Consider the following 20,923-nt stretch of genomic DNA (forward strand, 5'->3'; position numbering starts at 1 on the left):
GCACATATCAGGACACTTTGCAAGAATACCAATTCAAGGGGAAGGCCAATATTTACACCGAGAGGAGGGCCCTCTCATGCAGGATAAAAGCTTTGATAACGTGCGCATTTTTTCAGTAATTCTCATTCCTATCAAATGACTATACAACATAAAGTAATTTACACCATAGCAAATTTGACACCGTGGCTCATTACGTTCATATCAAAAACAGATTCAGTTACGTATTTTAGATTTACTCACTGTCCATATACTGTCGACGTTGGACTTTTCCACCTAAATGAATCACATTTATTTCCATTTCTTTTAACATCTTCATTGCTTATGTTGTACAAAACAATTATGAGACATGAAAACTCCAGGGTCCATCTATTTAACCTCCCACTATCCTGACAGTCCCATATTACAATAATGATGGACATGCTGACCATCACCTGAACGGGTGCATGAACAGGAAGGATTGAGAGGGATCTGGGCCAAATCCTGGCAAATGGGACGAGATTAACTTAGGATATCTGGTCGACATGGACAAGTTGGACTGAAGGGTCTGTTTCAGTGCTGTACATCTCTATGAATCACAATCCATTTCCTTCAATGAAGACCCAATCACAATTTGGGGAAAGCCCTCAATCTTGGAGAGATTTGGAAATTATGATCCGAGGTTTACAGCATAGGAAGCAAGACAGGTAGCAAAATGGCAAGGGCAGACAGGTAGAAAGGCAAGTTAGCACTCTGGCTGCTTTTCACTAGGCCAACTCAGCTGCTAAGTGGTTGAATAACAGCCTGTTCTGGGGGCATTTTGCTCTCTTTCGGCAGTGAGGGTCGAAATGTTTAAAAAAAAATTAAGTCATGGGATGCAGGCGTTGCTAGCTAGTGCAGCACTTATTGCTTATCTTTGATTGCCCAGAGGGTGGTTCTTGAGTCAACTACGTTCTGTGGGTTTGGAGTCATATGTAGGCCAGACTGGGTAAGATCCTTCCCTAAAGGGCATTGGTGAACCAGATGGGCTTTTACGATAATGGTCACCATTAGGCTAGCTTTTAACTCAGGACTTTTATAGAAATCAAATTTCACCATCTGCTATGCTGAAATTTGAACCCATATTCCCCGGGGCATTAACCTGGGTCTCTCGATCACTAGTGCAGTGACATTACCACAACACCACCACCGCCCCTGAACGTGGCAGACTCTCAACAGTTTCTGGGTAAAGTCGGGTTGGGGGGCCCTGTCTATAGTACTCGATAGTCCTGGGAAGGGACCCTCAGCACCAATGGCCACTTGTGCAGCAACAATCCTGACAACACTGCAGTGCCAACCCACATCAATCCTGGATCCACAGGGTCACTGGGCCTGACTTAACTTCCTTTGAGGATGCCCAGCAATCCAGACACCTATCCCTCGAGCAACTGTTAGCGAACATACAAACAAGGAACAAAAGAAGGCCACTCAGCCCTTTGATCCTTCTCTCCCATTCAATAAGATCATGGATGACCTGGTTTTAACTAGGAGAAAGTGAGGACTGCAGATGCTGGAGATCACAGCTGAAAAATGTGTTGCTGGAAAAGCGCAGCAGGTCAGGCAGCATCCAAGGAGCAGGAGAATCGACGTTTTGGGCCTAAGCCCTTCTTCAGGAATGAGGAAGGTGTGCCAAGCAGGCTAAGATAAAAGGTAGGGAGGAGGGACTTGGGGGAGGGGGGTTGGGAATGCGATAGGTGGAAGGAGGTTAAGGTGAGGGTGATAGGCCGGAGAGGGGGTGGGGGTGAAGAGGTCGGGAAAGAGATTGCAGGTCAAGAAGGCAGTGCGGAGTCCGGGGGTTGGGACTGAGATAAGGTGGGGGGAGGGGAAATGAGGACGCTGGAGAAATCTGCATTCATCCCTTGTGGTTAGAGGGTTCCTAGGCGGAAGATGAGGCGCTCTTCCTCCAGGCGTAGTGTTGCCATGGTCTGGCGATGGAGGCGGCCAAAGACCTGCATGTCCTTGGAGGAGTGGGAGGGGGAGTTAAAAAGTGTTCAGCCACAGGGTGGTTGGGTTGGTTGGTGCGGGTGTCCCAGAGGTGTTCTCTGAAACATTCTGCAAATAGGCAGCCTCTCTCCCCAATAGAGGAGGCCACATCGGGTGCTGCGGATGCAGTAAATGATGTGTGTGGAGGTGCAGGTGAATTTGTGATGGATATCGAAGGATTCCTTGGGGTCTTGGAGGGAAGTGAGGGGGGACATGCGGGCGCAAGCTTTTTAGTGGTTTTAACCTCAACTCTACATTCTTGTATACTCCTGATTGAATCTTTCATCCCCTGAGTAAACACGAATCTACCTACCTCAGCCTCAAAAATATTTAAAGATTCTATATCCACTGCCTTTTGGAGGAAGAGAATTCCAAAGACTCAAGAATCATAATTCCTTCTCCTCACCTGTTTTAAATACAGTCGGTTCTGCTATAGCGCATGTTTTTTCAATGCGAATTGACTTTAATGCGATTGAAGAATTTAGACCGTTATTTGTAGAACGCGTACGTTCTTTACCTGTACTGCTATAAAGTGATTCTGGTCCCGTGAGTTTAAATGGTGCGGCTATTGCGTGATTTTCACATAACGCGAGATTGTCCAAGAACAGAACTATTGCGATATATCCAAACTGACTGTAGGTGCCCCCTTATTTTTAAACTGTCTCCCTAGTTCTAGATTCTCCCACAACAGGAAACGGCCTACCAACATCCAGCTGGTCAGGCCCTCTCGGGATTTTATATGTTTTAAGCAAGGCTCCTCGGACTCTTCTCAACTCGAGAGGATACAGGCCCAGCCTGTCTAGCTTTTCCTCATATGACAATCTGCTTATTCCAGGTATTAGTCTAGTAAACCTTACATTAATGCTTCCAATACACTAACATTCTTCTGTGTGCAGTGACCAGTTCTGTACACAGATCTGGTCCCATCAATGCCCCCAAAGCATAACATACACCCATAGAGAATAGGAGCAGGAGTAGGCCACTCTGGCCTTTGGGTCTGCTCCACCTTCAATATGATCATGGCTGATCAACCCTGAGCAATTTTTTTTCCCCTGAGTCAAACAGCACAGAAAAGGCCCTTCAGCACATCAAACCCGTACCTACATAACTACCACTAAAGATGCACTAATCCCAATTTCCTGCACATGTACCATATATTATGATATCTCAAGTGCTCATCCAAATGCTTTTTAAAAGGTTATAAAGTTTCCAGCCTACAGTGCCTGCCCAGGCAGTGCATTCCAGGTTCCCACTGCTCGTGGAGTGAAAACAGTTTTTCCCAAATCCCCTCTGAATCTCCTACCCCTCACCCTATGCTCTCTCATTATTGACCCCTCAACCAAGGGAGCAGCTGCTCGCTCTTCACCCTGTCCATACCCTTCATCATCTTATACACCTCAATCATGACCACTTCAGTCAGCTCTGCTCCACAGAAAATAATCTAATAGAGGTTTATAAAATAATGAGCAGCATAGATAAAGTGAATGGCAGGTATCTTTTCCATAGGGTTGGGGGGGGGGGGGGGTAGAATTTCAAAATGAGGGGGTATATTTTTAAAGTTAGAGGAGAAAGATTTAAAAAAGACATGAGGAGCAATTTTTTTAAAATACAGAGAATGGTTCATGTGTGGAAAGAACTTCCAGAGGAAGTGGTGGATGTGGGCACAGTTATAACGTTCAGAAGACATTTGGAAGTATATGAATAAGAAAGGTTTGAGGGATATGGGCCAAGCGCAGGCAGATGGGGCTAGTTTAGTTTGGGATTATGTTTGGCATTGACTGGATGGACCGAAGGGGTCTGTTTCTGTGCCATATGATTCTAATCCAGGACAATCCAGTCTTTCTTTATAGCTTAATTTTTCCATCCCAGGCAACATCCTGGTGAACCTGCTCTGTATGTACTCTAGTGCTATCATATCCTTCCTGTAGTTAGGTGACTTGAACTATATACAGTACTCCGGCTGTGGCCTGATCAACGCTTTGTACAACATTATTTCCTTGCTTATATACTCTGTGCCATGACTGATGAAAGCAAGTGCCCCATATGCCTTCTTAACTATCCTATTCACTATCATGCTCTGCCGACCTCGGGAATCTGTGAATAATTAACCCAAGATCCCTCTGTCCCTCTAAGTTACCCAGTGTCCTGCCATTCATTGAATATTCCCTCGCCTTGATTCTTCTTCCAAAGTGTATCACCTTGCACTTATCAGGGTTAAATAAATACCATCTGCCACTGGTCTGCCCATTTGACCAACTCACTTATATCTTCCTGTAACTTACAACCGTCTTCTTCGCTGTTAACTACTGTACTAATCTTGATGTCACCTGCAAATTTGCTTAACATTCCCCCCATGTTTTAATCTATATCATTTATACAGCTAAGAAACAGTAAGTGTCCCAGGACTGATGTGTGGTGCACCGCTAGAGACCAGCCTCCAATCAATCAAGAACCTTCTGATCCATCTCGCCAAGTTTCCCTGAATTCCACGTACTTCATCCTTCTCAAATCAGTCCCCCTTGTGGGACCTTGTCAAAAGCTTTGCTAAAGTCCATATAAACTACATTAACCGAACATTCCTCATCCACACACACAATCACATTTTCAAAACATTCTAACAAATTTGCTAGGCATGACCTCCCTCTGACAAAGAGATGTTGACTATCCCTAATTAACCCATGCCTTTCCAAGTGGGTATTAATTCACTCCATCATAATTTTCTCCAATATAGTTTCCCCTCACTTACATGAGACTCACCTGTCTGTAATTTCCTGGTTCATCTCTACCATCCTTCTTAAAAGCCATTAGCTGTCCTCCAGTCCTCTGGTAGTTCCCCCATGGCCAGAGAGGAATAAAAGATTTGTCTCAGGATGGGGCTTTGTCCAGTTTTAAGCCTGACAGAGCCTCCAATACCTCCCCATTTCCTATGTGCAAGTTCCTCTCAGTTCCTTTCCCTGAATTCCATACCTACATTCTCCATTTCCAGAGTGAAAACCGAAGGAAAGTATTCACTCAAAACCCTTCAATATCCTGCTGCTCCACACACAAGTTGTCCTCTTGGCCCCAAACTCCTTCCCTGCTTAACCTCTTTCCTTTAATTTGTGTATAAAATATCTTCGGATTCTCCCTAATTCAATTCATAAGTCCTTTCTCATGCCCCCTTTTTGCTCTTCTAATTGCTTTCTTAATTTCCCTCCTGCACTTCCTGTATTCCTCTCAGGCTGCAGCTGAATGGTTCCCTTTGGACTTGCTAAAAGCTCTATTCTTTTTCCTCATCCACTCCTGAACTGTTCTAGACATCTCGGGTTCTCTGAAATTATTGCTCCTGCATTTCCCTCCAAAGATTATGTGTTGGACCCGTACTCTCTCTTTTGAATGCTCCGGTGTGGACTTACCCACAAGGAGCTGTTCCCATCCACTGTTCCCACCTACTGCGGCCAGATCCTGCTTTATTTTAATAGAATCTGTCCTCCCCAATCCATAGCTATCTTTTGCAGGCCATCTTTTTTCCTTGTCCAGACTCCCCTACTCTCAGATTCAATTCCCCTCACACTAAATCACTACATTCTACTAGCTTTCCTGATTACTTGTACCTACAAATTAACATCCGGTGGTTAGTGGTGACATAATTGAGGCACAGATCTTTAATGAATAGACAGCACCTGTGGGGAGGTGAGAAATGTGTTCCTGGTTCTACTGACTGAAACATGGTCACCTCTTGCATTTCTGCAGTCTTCACTAAACTCAGCTCTGCTGATGTCATAGAGTCATAGAGAGGTACAGCATGGAAACAGACCTTTCGGTCCAACCCGTCCATGCAGATTGGATATCCCAACCCAATCTAGTCCCACCTGCCAGCACCTGGCCCATATCCCTTCAAACCCTTCCTATTCATATACCCATCCAAATGCCTTTTAAATGTTGTAATTGCCACTTCCTCTGGCAGCTCATTCCATACACGTACCACCTCTGCGTGAAAAAGCTGCCCCTTAGGTCTCTTTTATATCTTTCCCCTCTCACCTTAAACCTATGCCCTCTAGTTCTGCACTCCCCAACCCCAGGGAAAAGACTTTGCCTATTTACCCTATCCATGCCCCTCATACCCTGGGAACATCCTTGTAAATCTTTTCTGAACCCTTTCAAGTTTCACAACATCGTTCCAATAGAAAGGAGACCAGAATTGCACGCAATATTCCAACAGTGGCCTAACCAATGTCCTGTATGGCCGTAACATGTGCTCCCAACTCCTGGACTCAATACTCTGACCAATAAAAGAAAGCATACCAAACGCCTTCTTCACTATCCTATCTACCTGCGAGTCCACTTTCAAGGAGTTATGAACCTGCACTCCAAGGTCTCTTAGTTCACCAACACTCCCTAGGGCCTTTCCAAGGAATGTTTTTTCTCTTAAACATGCTACAGTTACTGCCTGTACAGAGATTACAACTAACTTATTTATCATCAGTTAATGTAACATTCAAATATTTCTTACCATCTAATTTCTCCCCCATCTCATTGATATTGACACCTCTTGATGGCCAGTTGGTCCCTACCTAACTCTGGTTGCCTCTCTGATGACTCAAGCCAGTGGGAATTTAAGGAGAGAGACAGTCAAGTTGGGGATTGATCTCACTGAATCACTTAAACATATACTCAGTTAGTCAACACAAAGCAGCTCATTTGATTGGCACCCTTAAACCTTTACTCCCTCCATCACCACTACATGGTGGAAGCAGTGTGTACCCTCTACAAGATGCACTTAGGCAATTCAGCAAGGCTCTGTCAATAGCATCTTCCAAAGCCATGACCTCTACCATCAAGAAAGGCAAGGGCAGCAGATATAAAGGAACACCACCCCCTGCAAGGTCCCCTCCAAACCACTCACCATCCTGACTTTGATATTTTCGTGTTGCTGAGTCAAAATCCGGGAACACCGCCACCACTCCTCCCCCCCCTTCAACAACGGTCTAACCCAGACCCCAAGGACCACAGTATTTCAATGCTGCAACTTGTCACCACCTTCTCCAGTGAATGGGCAACAAATGATGGCCCATCCCATGAATACTTGAGCTGAGATTGTTGCATGGAAAACAGAAACACAACTTTGAGAGCAATGAGACCAACAGCTTCCTGAAGAAGGGCTTATGCCCGAAACGTCGATTCTCCTGTTCCTTGGTTGCTGCCTGACCTGCTGCGCTTTTCCAGCAACACATTTTTAGCTCTGATCTCCAGCATCTGCAGTCCTCACTTTCTCCCCAATAGCTCACTATGTCAGTTTCCACAAGAACAGTTTGACAATGTTTCTATCCATCTCTTGGGCCATTTTTCTGCAACCCAACCCGTGTGGTTAGCTCCATTCAAGATGCCCAACTATGAAATGATATCTAAAAGCAAAAGGCAAGACTTCAAAAGAATCTCAGCACTGGAATTCCACCCCTCATACTTCCGAAAGCCTCCAGTATCCGCCACCTCCCTCTCGAATAGTCCCTTCAAACATTCCTCTCTGATCGAGCTTTAGTAATCCATTTAAAGGTCTCCTTGTGTGACTTTGTTTTTTTTAAAAACTTGATTATCTTTTTGCAAAACGCCTTGGGCTGCTTTGCTACAGTCATTGCATTATATAAACGCCAGCTGCTCGAAGTCAAGAACAAAGTGTAAATCTACCCTCAGCCTAGATAAAAACTGGAAGAACTGTGGACGCTGTAAATTAAAAACAGAAATTGCTAGAAAAATTCAGGAGGTCTGCCAGCATCTATGGAGAGAAATCAGAGTTAACGTTTCAGGTCAAAGAAGGGTCCTGTGAAAGGGTTACTCGACCTGAAATGTTAACTGACTTCTCTCCACAGATGCTGCCAGATCTGCTGAACGTTTCCAGCAATTTATATTTTTGTTTACACACTCAACCTACCAGCTTCCGAAAGGTAGTCGCTGAAGTCGTCCTTATCTTCATCATCATCTTCCTCCTCATCGTCTTCATTCTCGCTGTCATCCTGCTCACTGTCCGAGCCGTTCTCTGGCTCCAACCTCTCTTCACTCGTGTGCAATCCCAGGCCTTCAGCGCTGAAGAGGGAGTAGTTGTGCTCCTGGCTCTTCAGTTCAATTCCAGCTTCAGGGCTTTGTCCCCCACTTGCCTGCCGGGCAGACCAGCTGGGGAATGCAGTTGGGAGGGTACAGATAAGACCATTCCCCTTATTGAAGTCAGGTTTCTCTGCACCCATGTTCCCCAATTCTGTGGTTGCTAATCGTCTTTGATGCTTCCAAGAATTTGATCCTATTTTGTTATGAATTGCTCCTTCCTCTGGGTTTGATGTAGAGTCAATAGATGCTGTGGAGTTGCTGGTTTGGTCACTGAGGTCATTGTTTCCGGAGTTCAATGGTATTTCAGGATTTTTGATACAGGACTTGCTGCTTCTCAAATGGCTCTGCTGATCTTCCCCTTTCTGAAGAAAAGCAGTGCTTTCTGCCTGGAAGTCAGGATCTATTAAAGGATCCACGCAGTTGCCTTTTTTAGGGTTTCCTGCAGTTCTGCAAACACTGTCAGGTTTACCAGAGAATGGGGAAGCCTCCTTCACAGGTCGAAGAAGACACCAAGAGTCAGCAACAAGCTGCGAGTCATCAGCATTCAGCTCAGCTAACGTTGGTGTTCGCGAAATCTCGGCTTCGTTTTGATAAGGACTTGTGTGCTCGTCCAAACCCAACAGGTCCAACTCCTTGTCATTCCAAAGATCCGCTTTGGTGTACTTGGTAAAGTCTTCTAAAGCTGATATATCCCATCGCTCACATCTGTCGCTGTCAGATGGTTCATCATCCACCAGGTCACTCAACAGCTCTATATTCTCTTTCACAGGACTCCTGTACAAATTCAGACTTAGCAGATCATTTCTGGAGCTATTTGTATAAGCCAGTTGACGTTCCTAGGATTGAAAAAAGTACAATTAATATCTTGAGTGTGTTTTATTCCCCCCTCAATCCCTGCCACCAACTCTTGACATCCTGAGCTGACAATGATACCCACCTGGCAGAGGTAAGCCATCCCTATGACTGGGCAAACGAGAAAGGCCATCCTTGCCCAAGTCCAGTGAGATGGTTAGGAGTAATAAAGTGTGAATTTACCTACTCAATGGTTTTGAGCTGTGGCCTGAAGTTACTCCAGTGGGAGACTGGGGGAAAGTAAGCTCCATGTACAAGGCACCTGTTAGAAATGTGAGGGAATACTCCCCGCTTGACTGGATGGGTGCAGCTCCAACAACGCTCAAGAAGCTTGACACCATCCAGGACAAATCAGCCCGCCTGATTGGCACCACATCCATAAGCATCCATTCCCTCCACCACTGACACTCAGTAGCAGCAGTGTGTACTGTCAACAAGATGCACTGCAGAAATTCACCAAAGATTCTTAGACAACTCCTTCCAGCACTACTACTTAAAAGGGCAAGGGCAAGGGCAGCTGTTACATGGGACCACCACCCCCTTCAAGTTCCCCTCTAGCCACTCACCATTCTGACTTGGGCTTATATTGCCGCTCCTTATTGTTGCTGGGTCAAAGTCCTGGAATCCCTCCCTAACAGCAGTGGGATCTACCTACAGAACATGGACTGTGGCGGTTCAATAAGGCAGCTCACCATCATCTCAAAAGTAACTAGAGACAGGCAATAAATACTGGGCCAGTGGACAACCATGACCCACAAGTGAAAGGTGTTTAGAGGTAGAAAGCATGGCTTGCCTTTAAAGGGGATAATCCAGTTTGTGCAGACACAGACATTAACCCCTATCCTATCACGGTAACACAAGGAATACTGCTGAACATTAAATAGGTCTTAGATTTTCAGCTCCATGATTTCTAAGCAAATGTTAAATAACTTCCTCTTGACATTCTTGTGAACAATCACAAGGAATGGACCAAGATGATTTTAATGAATACAGGGAGATTTATCTAATTGGTGCACAAGTTCAGATGGGAATTTTCAAACACAAGTCCGTATAAAAGTGAGAAACCTACCAACACAGAACGCGGCCTTCAGGCTCATGTTAACTCTTTGAAAAATCTATTCAATTAGTCCCTTGCTCTCTCCTTGTAAATGACTTGTAAATCTTTCCTCTTTACCAGATTTCATTCTGAAGGTTTCTATTAAATCTACTTCCACTACTCATTCAGGCAGCTCTCTCCAGATCCCAACAGTGTCTTTGTACATATCTGTTTTCCTCATGTTGACTCTGGCTCTTTTGTAAATTCTAAGCAAATGTCTAAGAAACTTGAAACATTTTTCAGAAAAAGGTCTTTTGCACAAAAGTGTAAAGTGAGATAGCATCAAGCCATGCAGGCCTTTATTTCATCGGTGTGGTAATGGTGGTAAACATTAACACCAAAGATTGGAAAAGAAAAGCAAAAAAAAACCAAGTAGTAACCCATTCTGCTCAATAAGCCTGTGCCACCACTCAGTGTGATAGAGACATACAGCACGGAGACAGACCCTTCAGCGTAATAAAGTCATACAGCACAGAGACAGACCATTCTGCCCAACCAGTCCATGCCAACAACAATCCCAAACTAAACTAGCCCTCTAAACCTTTCCTCTTCATGAACCTATCTAAATAGCCTGTGGACTTTTTATCCGTACCTGCATCCACCACTTTCTTTGGCAGTTCATGGCTGATCATCAAAGTTAGTACCCTGGTTCTCACTTTCCCTCCATACTCGGTGATTCCTTTAGCCCCAAGAATTACATTCAACTCTTTCTTGAAAAACGTACAATGTTTTGGCCTCAACCGTTTTCTGTAACAGAGAGTTCCTCAGGCTCATCACTCTCTGGGTGAAAATATTTCTCCTCACCTCAGTCCTGAATGTGGATTAGTGGTGCTGGAAGAGCACAGCAGTTCAGGCAGCATCCGAGGAGCAGTAAAATCGACGTGTCGGGCAAAAGCCCTTCATCAGGAATACAGGCAGAGAGTGCCTGAAGGGTGGAGAGATTGTATTCCTGATGAAGGGCTTTTGCCCGAAACATCGATTTTACTGCTCCTCGGATGCTGCCTGAACTGCTGTGCTCTTCCTGCACCACTAATCCAGAATCTGGCTTCCGGCATCTGCAGTCATTGTTTTGACCTCAGTCCTGAATGGCCTACCCTGTATCCTCAGACTGTCAGCCCTGATTCTAGACTCTCCAGTCACTGGGAACATCCTTCCATGGTTTAGCCTTGTCTAGTCCAGCTTGTTTGTTTGTTTAAAATAAAATTTAAAAGAAACTAATAAAAAAGCCTGGGAACCAAGGAAAAGCAAATAAATAAGAAGCAGGTCAAAGATCTCTTTGCACTTCTGAACATTAAGTTTTGTTTTGCCGTACAGTACTCACCAGTTGTATGTAAAGGCTATTTATGACCCTAAAATAGCAACTGCAGCAAGTTATGGCAATAGTTTTCTCTATTGGTAAGAAAGATGTACTGCAATATTGAATACATATTCCACAGGTCCATAAGAATATGTCATGTTATTTTCCTGCAGAAATGCAACACAGGTGGTGAGAAAGAGAGTTTGGGATGGGATAGGGATGGAGGTCACTGCAAAGGAAGCCGTTATGTTCCCCACCCATAACTCGGTTCCACTAACAACATTCGGATTGAACATTAAACTGGGTATGAACTCGATCCAGAGGCTGAAAATCGACAAAAATACAGTTGCTGTAAATGTTTCCATTACTTTGCTAGATCGTGACCATTCATCCAGATCGTCACTGGGACTTTGCAAACATCTGCGAACAGTGCTGCTGTCAGCTGGGGATAAGATTAAATCCCCCCCCCCAAAAAAAATCTGAACTTCTTACAGACATAGAGATGGACTGCACAGAAACAGACCCTTCAGTCCAACTCATCCCTGCCGACCAGATATCCTAAATTAATCTAGTCCCATTTGCCAGCGATTGGCCGATATCCCTCTAAGGCAAAAGTGAGGACTGCAGATGCTGGAAAATCAGAGTTTAGATTAGAGTGGTACTGGAAAAACCCAGCAGGTCAGGCAGCATCCAAGGAGCAGGAAAATCGATGTTTTGGGCAAAAGCTCTCCAGAACGTTCTATTGCCATCAGAATGTTTACCGATATCTCTCTAAACCCTTCCTATTCACATTCCCATCCTGATGCCTTTTAAATGTTGTAATTGTAGGGGCCTCCACGACAATTTCTGTCAGCTTGTTCCAGACACACACCACCCTCTTGTGTGAAATATTTGCCCCTTGGGTCCCTTTCATATCTTTCCCCTCTCACCTTTAACATATGCCCTCTAGTTTTGGACTCCCCTACCCTGGGGAAAAGACCTTGACTATTCACCTTATTCGTGCCCCCCATGATTTTATCAACTTCTTCATGAGGAAGACAGAGTTCTAAAGGACTGAGTGACTGAGATCAGCAACACATTTGCTACATATGTCGCGTTTGCTACATATGTGTTGAATGTGCCATTTAAAGCTTGAGGAACTAAAACTTGCAATGACTCTAGGTTTCAGCGCATAAGGGCTTAGCTAAAGGTAGTTTTTGGAACCAGGTGGATCTCATGGAGTACGAGATCCTGATTGGCCCAGGTTAATCCCAATTGGGAAGCCCTGGCTGATCAATATAAACAGGGGATCACGCTTTGCTGTGCCCATTTGCCACCAGGCAGTGGGGATCCCCAGTGGAGGGCACTCTACGTGGGAGTCTTCCCCCTTTCTCTCGGGGATCTGGGGTGGAGGGTGTTGCACGCAGCAGTCCCTTGAAACTGCAGATTGCAGTGGTTCACGGGCTCCCAGCCCAACTGCTTGTTCGGTGGACCACTTATATATTGGGTATGGCACCCCCCCACCTCACTCTCTTTTTAGTTACCTGGAAATTCTTCTCCTCTATTTTTAGTTGCACTTTAGCCCCACGCTCCCGATCTTTGGGCACCCGGTGCGGAGGGGGTGGGCAGGCCATACGATCACCTCGTGGGTCTGCTCCTGGGCCTGGCCAAACTGGCCATAAACAGATCCAGGCAGTAGGCCGTGGAAGGGGGTCGTTAGGGCCGATTGCCTGCCCCTCTTCCGGGGTTACGTTAGAGCCCAGGTGTCTCTGGAGAAGGAGCACACGGTGTCCACCAACACCCTTGAGCTGTTCAGGGAGAGGTGGACACCGCAGGGAGTGGAGTATTTTATTTCTCCCTCCAACTCTACTTTGATTTAATTCCCGCAATCCCCTTCGCATTTTTGATCACACAGCATTGCCCTTTGAGGAGGATGGCACCACTTGCCACTGGCCATTCAGGTGTCTCCTTTCTTCCTAATGGTGGAAAATGAAGAAAGATTTATACACCTGTTGTCTTTCACTGTGTCTCATAGCTGCACACACATGATACAGGTGTTGGGGTAAAAAATAAGTATTACCGCTGTTAGGCAGTGGTGTGGGGGGGGGGGGGGGGGAAAGAAAAACAAAACAAAGGAAAAAAAATAACCAGGAGATTCGATCTCCTCAGTTTAGGAGACTGACTGTGCTGACTGGGCCACAGTCAGTGTAAAAAAAAGAAAAAAAACGTATAAACAGGGGATTTAGAATTTTCTCAGTTCGGGATTCTGACTCGGAGTTGGCTGGCCACAGTGAACAAGTAAATACAGGATGACTTGGTAACGGGATACCAGCCTCTGTGCAGTTGTTTCACTCAGTGAAAAACCAAAAGAACTGCAGATGCTAGAAATCAGAAACAAATCTCTGAAGAAGGGTCACTGGCCTCGAACCATTAACGCTGCCTTCTCTTCACAGATGCTGCCAGCCCTACTGAGTTTCTCCTGCAATTTCCGATTTTTGTTTGGGGCTTAGCAAAAATTGTAGTTACAGTATGTATTGATTGATCTTGGAAAATAAAAATTCAATCCTTCAGTAAATAAAGAAAAGGAAAATATTCTAGTTAAAAAAGAACACAAGTTATGGCCTCATTCAGGATCATGGCAACTGGCATTCGACAAGGTTCCCCATGGGAGACTGGTGAGCCAGGTTAGATCTCATGGAATACAGGGAGAACTAGCCATTTGGATACAGAACTGGCTCTAAGGTAGAAGACAGAGGGTGGTGGTGGGGGGTTGTTTTTCAGACTGGAGGCCTGTGACCAGTGGAGTGCCACAAGGATCGGTGCTGGGTCCACTGCTTTTCGTCATTTACATAAATGATTTGGATATGAACAGAGGAGGTATAGTTCGTAAGTTTGCAGAAGACACCAAAATTGGAGGTGTAGTGGACAGTGAAGAAGGTTACCTCAGATTACAATGGGATCTTGAATGGATGGGCCAATGGGCTGAGGAGTGGCAGATGGAATTTAATTTAGATAAATGTGAGGTGTTGAATCTTGGGAAATCAAATCACTTAATGATAAGTGTCCTGGGAGTGTTGCTGAACAAAGAGACCTTGGAGTGCATGTTCATAGCTCCTTGAAAGTGGAGTCGCAGGCAGATAGAATAGTGAAGGCGGCATTTGGTATGCTTTCCTTTATTGGTCAGAGCATTGAGGATAGGAGTTGGGAGGTCATGTTGAGATTATACAACACATTATACAACAAACGTGGTTAGACCATGTTTAGAATATTGCGCACCATTCTGGTCTCCTTCCTATTGGAAGGATGGTGTGAAACTTGAAAGGGTTCAGAAAAGATTTATAATGAAGTTACTAGGGTTTGAGCTATAGGGAGAGGTTGAATAGGCTGGGTCTTTTTTTCCCTGGAGCTGAGGGGTGACCTTATAGAGGTTTATAAAATCATGAGGGGCATGGAGAGGATAAAGAGACAAAGTCTTTTCCCTGGGGGGGGGGGGGGGGGGGGGTAGTCCAGAACTAGAGGGCGGAGGGGCAAGATATAAAAGGGACCTAAGAGGCAACTTTTTCACACAGAGGGTGGTACGTGTATGGGATGAGCTGCCAGAAGAAGTGGTGGAGGCTGGTACAATTGCAGCATTTAAAAGGCATTTGGATGGGTATATGAATAGGAAGGGATTGGAGAGATATGGGCCGGGTGCTGGCAGGTGGGACTAGATTAATTTGGGATATCTGGTCGGCATGGAACAGGTTGGACCAAAGGGTCTGTTTCTGTGCTGCAGATCTCTATGACTCTACGACTGAAAGGGTGGAGGAAGTAGATCACTTGCAAAAATGAATTGTGTGTACGTGTGAAAAGAAGAAATCTGCATGTCTATCAGAAGTTATGAGAACAGGCTGGATAGGCTGGGACTTTTCTCACCGGAACGTAGGTGATTAGGGGTGATCTAGTAGACTTTATTAAGTCATGAGGGGTATAGATAGGGTGAATAGGTAAGGTCTTTGTCCTCGGGGTGGGGGGGAAGGGGGGGGATAGTTTCAATACTTGGGGCCATATTTTTAAGGCGAGAGGAGAAAGATTTTACAAAGACATGAGGGGCAATTCCTTTATTACACAGGGAGTGGTTCCTGTGTGGAATGAACTATGACAATGAGAGAGGGAAGTAGAACTGGATGGTTCTAAAAACCTAACACAGGCACTACAGACTAAGTAATCTTTTCCTTTGCTGCAGGATTCTCAGATATTTGCTCACACATATTTTACACAGATGTATTTGCAGAAGCGCTATTATTAGTCTAGATGAGTAGCAGTGCACACACTTTATTGACCATTGATTTGTGGGATTCTTAAGCTACTGTCTAAAGAGATGTTACAAATAGACCATTTGTGGTCTGCTCACCTGTTCATACAGGAAGCCAGAGTTCGGACTGCTGTCTGGGCTAGCAACAGTCTGGTCCGAGGATGAGTAGAGGCAGCAACTTCGAAAAGCATCTCCGAAGGCAGGTTCCATCCCACTAACATTGGGCTGAGGGAAAGAGGAGAAAAATCATTAGAGATCACAACTAGACGCACTCATTAAAAAAAAATACACATTTACAGTGCCTGCCCCCAACATATCATGAGCAAAGCAACTGCTGATGCCAGAATTACCTACTTGCTAATCCTTTGTCAGGCAGAATGGTGATTTGCTTTGTAAATCCTGGCAGGATTAAAGCAATCTGGTCACACCCCGGCTGCACTTTGAGGTGAGCCTCCATTAGATTAGCCCTTTGCTGGCTCTTACTCCTGATCTTCTTTGGCAGCAAATCCTTTGACAATGGGATCCTTTGCAACCAGTACAGAAAGCAAAACATGCTTAACTGATGCAACAAAGGAAAGGCTTGCTGCACTCCGAGCATTTAAGAGCACTACAGGGCTTTGCAGGTTACCGTGGCAGCATCACGGTGACTCATACTTCCAGGAGATAGTTAGAGCTGGATTAAAAGCATCATGTGTAATTGGATATGACATATATTTTGAAAATGACAATGCAGGACGCTTTACTTTGCTGCTTTAACTACAGGATGAACAGGGATCTAAAAAAGCGGGAGTCACTCACTCAGTTTTCAGATGTGTCCTGGTGTGTGACACTCTAGCGCAGCTCAACTCGCAGACCCCTATGCAGAGACCAGAATGCAGGCTGGCTGTCAGCTCTCAGAATGACAGACGTACTATGCTATGGGAAGGAAGCCATTCAGTGTAGGCTCCTCAAACGACCATCGTGATTGCCTGCAAAAGCCATGCCTTTTCCCTGTGACTCCCGCACATGGTCTCTGCTGAAATAGTCATCCAACGCCCTTCTCGAATGCCTCAATGGAACCTGCTCCCCATCCTACATCTTCAGGCAGTACAGTACATTCCAGACCCTATCCTGTTAGCTCAGTTGATTGGACTGCTGCTTTGGGATGCAGAACAATGTCAATGGCGCAGAATCAATTCCTACACTGGCTAAGCTCACCACCAAGTTATCAACCTCAGCACTCGCCTGAGGCGAATAGACTCTCAGGTTAAACTCATCATCAGGAGAAAGTGAGGACTGCAGATGCTGCAGAGTCAGAGTCAAACAGGGTGGCGCTGGAAAAGTACAGCGGGTCAGGCAGCATCCGAGGAGCAAGAGAGTCAATGTTTCGACTCATCAGGAAGTCCTTCATAAGTCCTCACCATCGGTCTAATGAAAGAACAGCTTGATAGTTCTTTTGGAATATGGGACTTTATCTTTACCATCAAAAGGCCTTTGAATGAGATATTTAACCTTGTCCCTCTCTGCCTTCTCAGGTGGATGGAATGATCCAGATTGAGAGTAGCATGGTGGCTCAGTGGTTAGCACAGTGCCAGGGACCCAGGTTCAATTCCACCCTCAGGCAACAGTCAGTGTGGTGTTTGCATACTCTCCCAGTGTCTGTGTGGGTTTCCTCAGAGTGCTCCAGTTTCCATAGTGCATGTTAGGAGGATGGGCCGTGCTAAATTGTGCAGTGTTCAGAGATATGCAGACTAGGTGGGTTAGCTATGAGAAATGTGGGGTGATAGGGTCTGGATGGGATGCTCTTCAGAGAGTCAGTGAGGACTCAATGGGTCAAATGGTCTGCTTCCACACTGTAGGGATTCTATGATTCCAAAAAATTCTCAAAGAAAATCAGGTATGTCTTGGCAAATTTGTAATCCTTAATCTTTTACCCTGTTTATCCTTTAAAAGGCTGTGGGCATCACTGACAGTCAGGGACATAACAGATAATGTCAGTGGTCGCAAACTACAAAGAAAAATAAAGCAGACAGTGAGTCCTTTAGAAATCTGAAAGTAGGTCACAGCAGCTGAACTACATTTGCATTACAATCTATTGGCATCTGGTACAGCAACAGGTCAGATTTAAACATTCTCATCCTTTGCTCAAATCACCTGACTCCATCTTTGTATTCTCCTCCCGCCCACACAACTCACAGAGAATTCTGTCCCTCCATCTCCAGCTTTGAATTGCCCAGGTTTTCTCTGTGCCAACATGGGCGGTCGCTTTGACCCAGAACCTTGGAACCTCCTTCCTAAAACTCTCCTCTCTCCTTAAAAAGAGGCTTATCAAGTCTCTCTGTTTGAGCTTTTGGGATCATAGAGTCATAGAGATGTACAGCATGGAATAGACCTTTTAGTCCAACTTATCCATGCCGACCAGATATCCTAAAGTAATCTAGTCCCACCTGCCAGCACTTGGCCCATATGCCTCTAAACCCTTCCTATTCATATACCCATTCAGATGCATTTAAAATGCTTTAATTGAACCAGCCTTCACCACTTCCTCAGGCAGCTCATTCCAGACACACGTCGTCTTCTGCATGAAAAAGTTGTCTCTTAGGTCTCCTTTAAACCTTTCCCCTCTCACCTTAAACCAATACCCTCTAGTTCTGGACTCCCCAGCCCAGGGAAAAGACCTTGTCCATTTACCCTATCCACGTCCCTCATAATTTTCTAAACCTCTACAAGGTCACCCCTCAGCCTCCAACACCACAGGGAAAATAGCCCCAACGTATTCAGCCTCTCCCTGTAGCTCAAACCCTCCAACCTTGGCAACATCCTTGTAAACCTTTTTATCTCTGAGTAGGACAGCACCCTTTCTGTGTGCTCTCTCTTACACTAGCTGAAGGTGCTACCAAAATGCAAATTGTTAGTGTTTTGACAAGGGGAAAGAGGACTGGAAGATACGGCAGTAAGCTGCATAAATGCTTACAGTAAATCCTTCAAGACTTGATGGATTAAAACCTGCTTCGAGAGGTGAATTTATTGATCCAGGACATGCTCCTTGCATAGTTATTTCTAAGTTCACACCAGTAATTTGAGATCTAAAACTGGAAGAGTTGAGGCTGAACGTTGTCTTCTAGTCTATGTGTGGGATTGTGAGCACAAGACAGGTCGCAGACAAATGGCTTCAAATGATTTTCAATGAGTGTTGACTGGAATCAAGACAAGTTTGGCTGGACTGTTTCAGGATTGCCAGATGATCGGTATGTTAAGTGTTCAACTCTTCCCAATCTGCCCCTCAGCTGACCTTACTGAGATGAGGAGAAGTGTTTTCACCCAGAAAGTAGGCGAAAGTGAGGACTGCAGATGCCAGAGATCAGAGTCGAGATTAGAGTGGTGCTGGAAAAGCACAGCAGATCAGGCAGCATCCGAGGAGCGGGAAGATCGACATTTCGGGCAGGAGCCCTTCATCAGGAATTCCTGATGAAGGGCTTTTGCCTGAAACGTCGATTTGTGTGGATTTCCAGCTGTGCTTTTCCAGCACCATTCTAATCTTCACCCAGAGAGTGGTGAGCCTATGGAACACACTGCCTCAGAAGGCATTTAGAGCCAAAATATTGTTTTAAACAAGGAGATAATACTTGGTTCTGCAGGCAAAAGGATCTATGAGGGGAATGTGGGCACAGCTTACTGAGTTGGGTGATTAGTCATGATCATTTGAAGGACTGAGTGGTCTTCTCTTATTCCTAGTTCCTATATGTTTATATCTTTGTGTTCCTCAGTTCTTGATAGTGCAGAAACCCCATTATCACTTTGTGTTAATAACTGGGTGACAACCTGCATTCCTTTGCACATCAGGTGATAACTAACACCTCAGAGCACCATTTCCAAATGTAGGTGATCACAAATGAAATCCTCATTGCGGGCTAATCTGAGCAGTAAATGGCATCAGGAAAGTCCAGTAAAACACCTCTCCGAGGTTAAAGCAAGTTCCTGCCACAGTCTAGAGAAGGCCAGGTTGCCCACACTGTCAATCCTAAAGTGTCTTTTTTTTTCCCAGAGCAGTAAAGGTTGGAGGGAGGGTGACACCATAAGATGTAGGAGTAGAAGTAGGCCATTCAGCCCATCAAGACTGCTCCCCCATTCAGATAGATCACTATCGATCAGATAATCCTCAACTCACTTCCTGGCTATTCTCCATTACCCTTGATTTCCTTACTGAGGAAAAAAACATCTGCTTCTCAGCCTCAAATGCACTTAACAACCCAACATCTACAACCTTTGCAGTAAATAATTCCACAGATCCATAACTTTCAGAGAATTAAATGTTTTAAATGTGCAACCCCTCATTCTGAGATTATGCTCTTTGTTTCTCCTTGTCAGAGAGAGTCTAGGACCAATTTCTCTGCATTGAAAGCTTTCAAGTTCCCTATGAATCCTATACATCTCAATAAGGTCACCTTTCCTTCTTCTAACCTCCAATTAGTACAGGCCCAACTTACTCAACCTCGACTCATAAAACAGTCCCTCCATTCCCAGTATCAGCCCAATGAACCTAGCCCGGACTGGCTCCAACGAGCAAATGGCTGCAGTGAACAGGTGTACTCCACTGAGTACAGATGCAGAGTCCTCAACCATTCCTCATATGACTAGCCCTTCATTCTGGCATCATTCTTGCAAATCTCCTCTGGACCCTCTAAAACACCAGCACATCTTTCCTCAGATATGGGACCCAAAACTACTCACAATATTCCAAATGTGGTCTATACAGTCTCAGTGGTACATCCCTGCTCTTGTTGTCGCGTCCTCTTGAAATGAATGCCAATGTTGCATTCGCCTTCCTAACTGCCGAATGATCTGTATCCCAGCATCTGCAGTTTTGTTCTATTTGAAGAAATCTGCTGTCCTTGCCCAGACAGGCCTCCAGAATGTGATTGACTCTTATCTGCCCTCTGAAATGATCCAGCAAGCCACTCACTTCAGAGGGTAATTTGGGATGGGTAACAAATCAACAGTGGCAACCTACAATTATTAAAAATAAACTCCTTTTGGATAAATGTTTAGTAACCAATAGGTAGATGGGGCTTCAGAGCTGTATCTAGTTCTGACCTTCTAGGAAAGTCCCCTTACCTGCCAAATACGATCATATTCGCATCACAACATGACTCAGAGTCATCTAGAGGCTCATTAAACCCTATTTCTACTCCTGACCACCCACAACAACAATAATATTCTCACTTCAATGGGTGTAAAGCACTTCAAGATGTTTAATGTTAAATTGGAAAATGATAGTCCCTTATTGGGCAATTCATCTCAATTTTATTTAAAGACATATAGAACTCAAGAGCGCAAAACCAGTCTCTTA

At 44.9% G+C, this 20,923-nt stretch overlaps 1 protein-coding gene across 6 annotated transcripts in view; it reads right to left on the reverse strand.

Moving 5' to 3' along the window:
* The window catches only part of LOC140463330 (CREB3 regulatory factor-like), a 158,441-nt gene that overhangs the window by 39,779 nt on the left and 97,739 nt on the right, over positions 1–20,923 (reverse strand). For all 6 annotated transcript variants that reach the window (XM_072557133.1, XM_072557130.1, XM_072557134.1 and 3 more), the window contains 2 exons: positions 15,694–15,819; positions 7,907–8,912 (listed from right to left, as the gene is read on the reverse strand). In XM_072557133.1, the coding sequence (XP_072413234.1) occupies positions 7,907–8,912; positions 15,694–15,819 (1,132 nt within the window). The remainder of the gene's footprint in view (positions 1–7,906; positions 8,913–15,693; positions 15,820–20,923) is intronic.

The sequence above is a fragment of the Chiloscyllium punctatum genome, chromosome 38 (assembly GCF_047496795.1).
Source record: "Chiloscyllium punctatum isolate Juve2018m chromosome 38, sChiPun1.3, whole genome shotgun sequence".
NCBI lineage: Eukaryota > Metazoa > Chordata > Chondrichthyes > Orectolobiformes > Hemiscylliidae > Chiloscyllium > Chiloscyllium punctatum.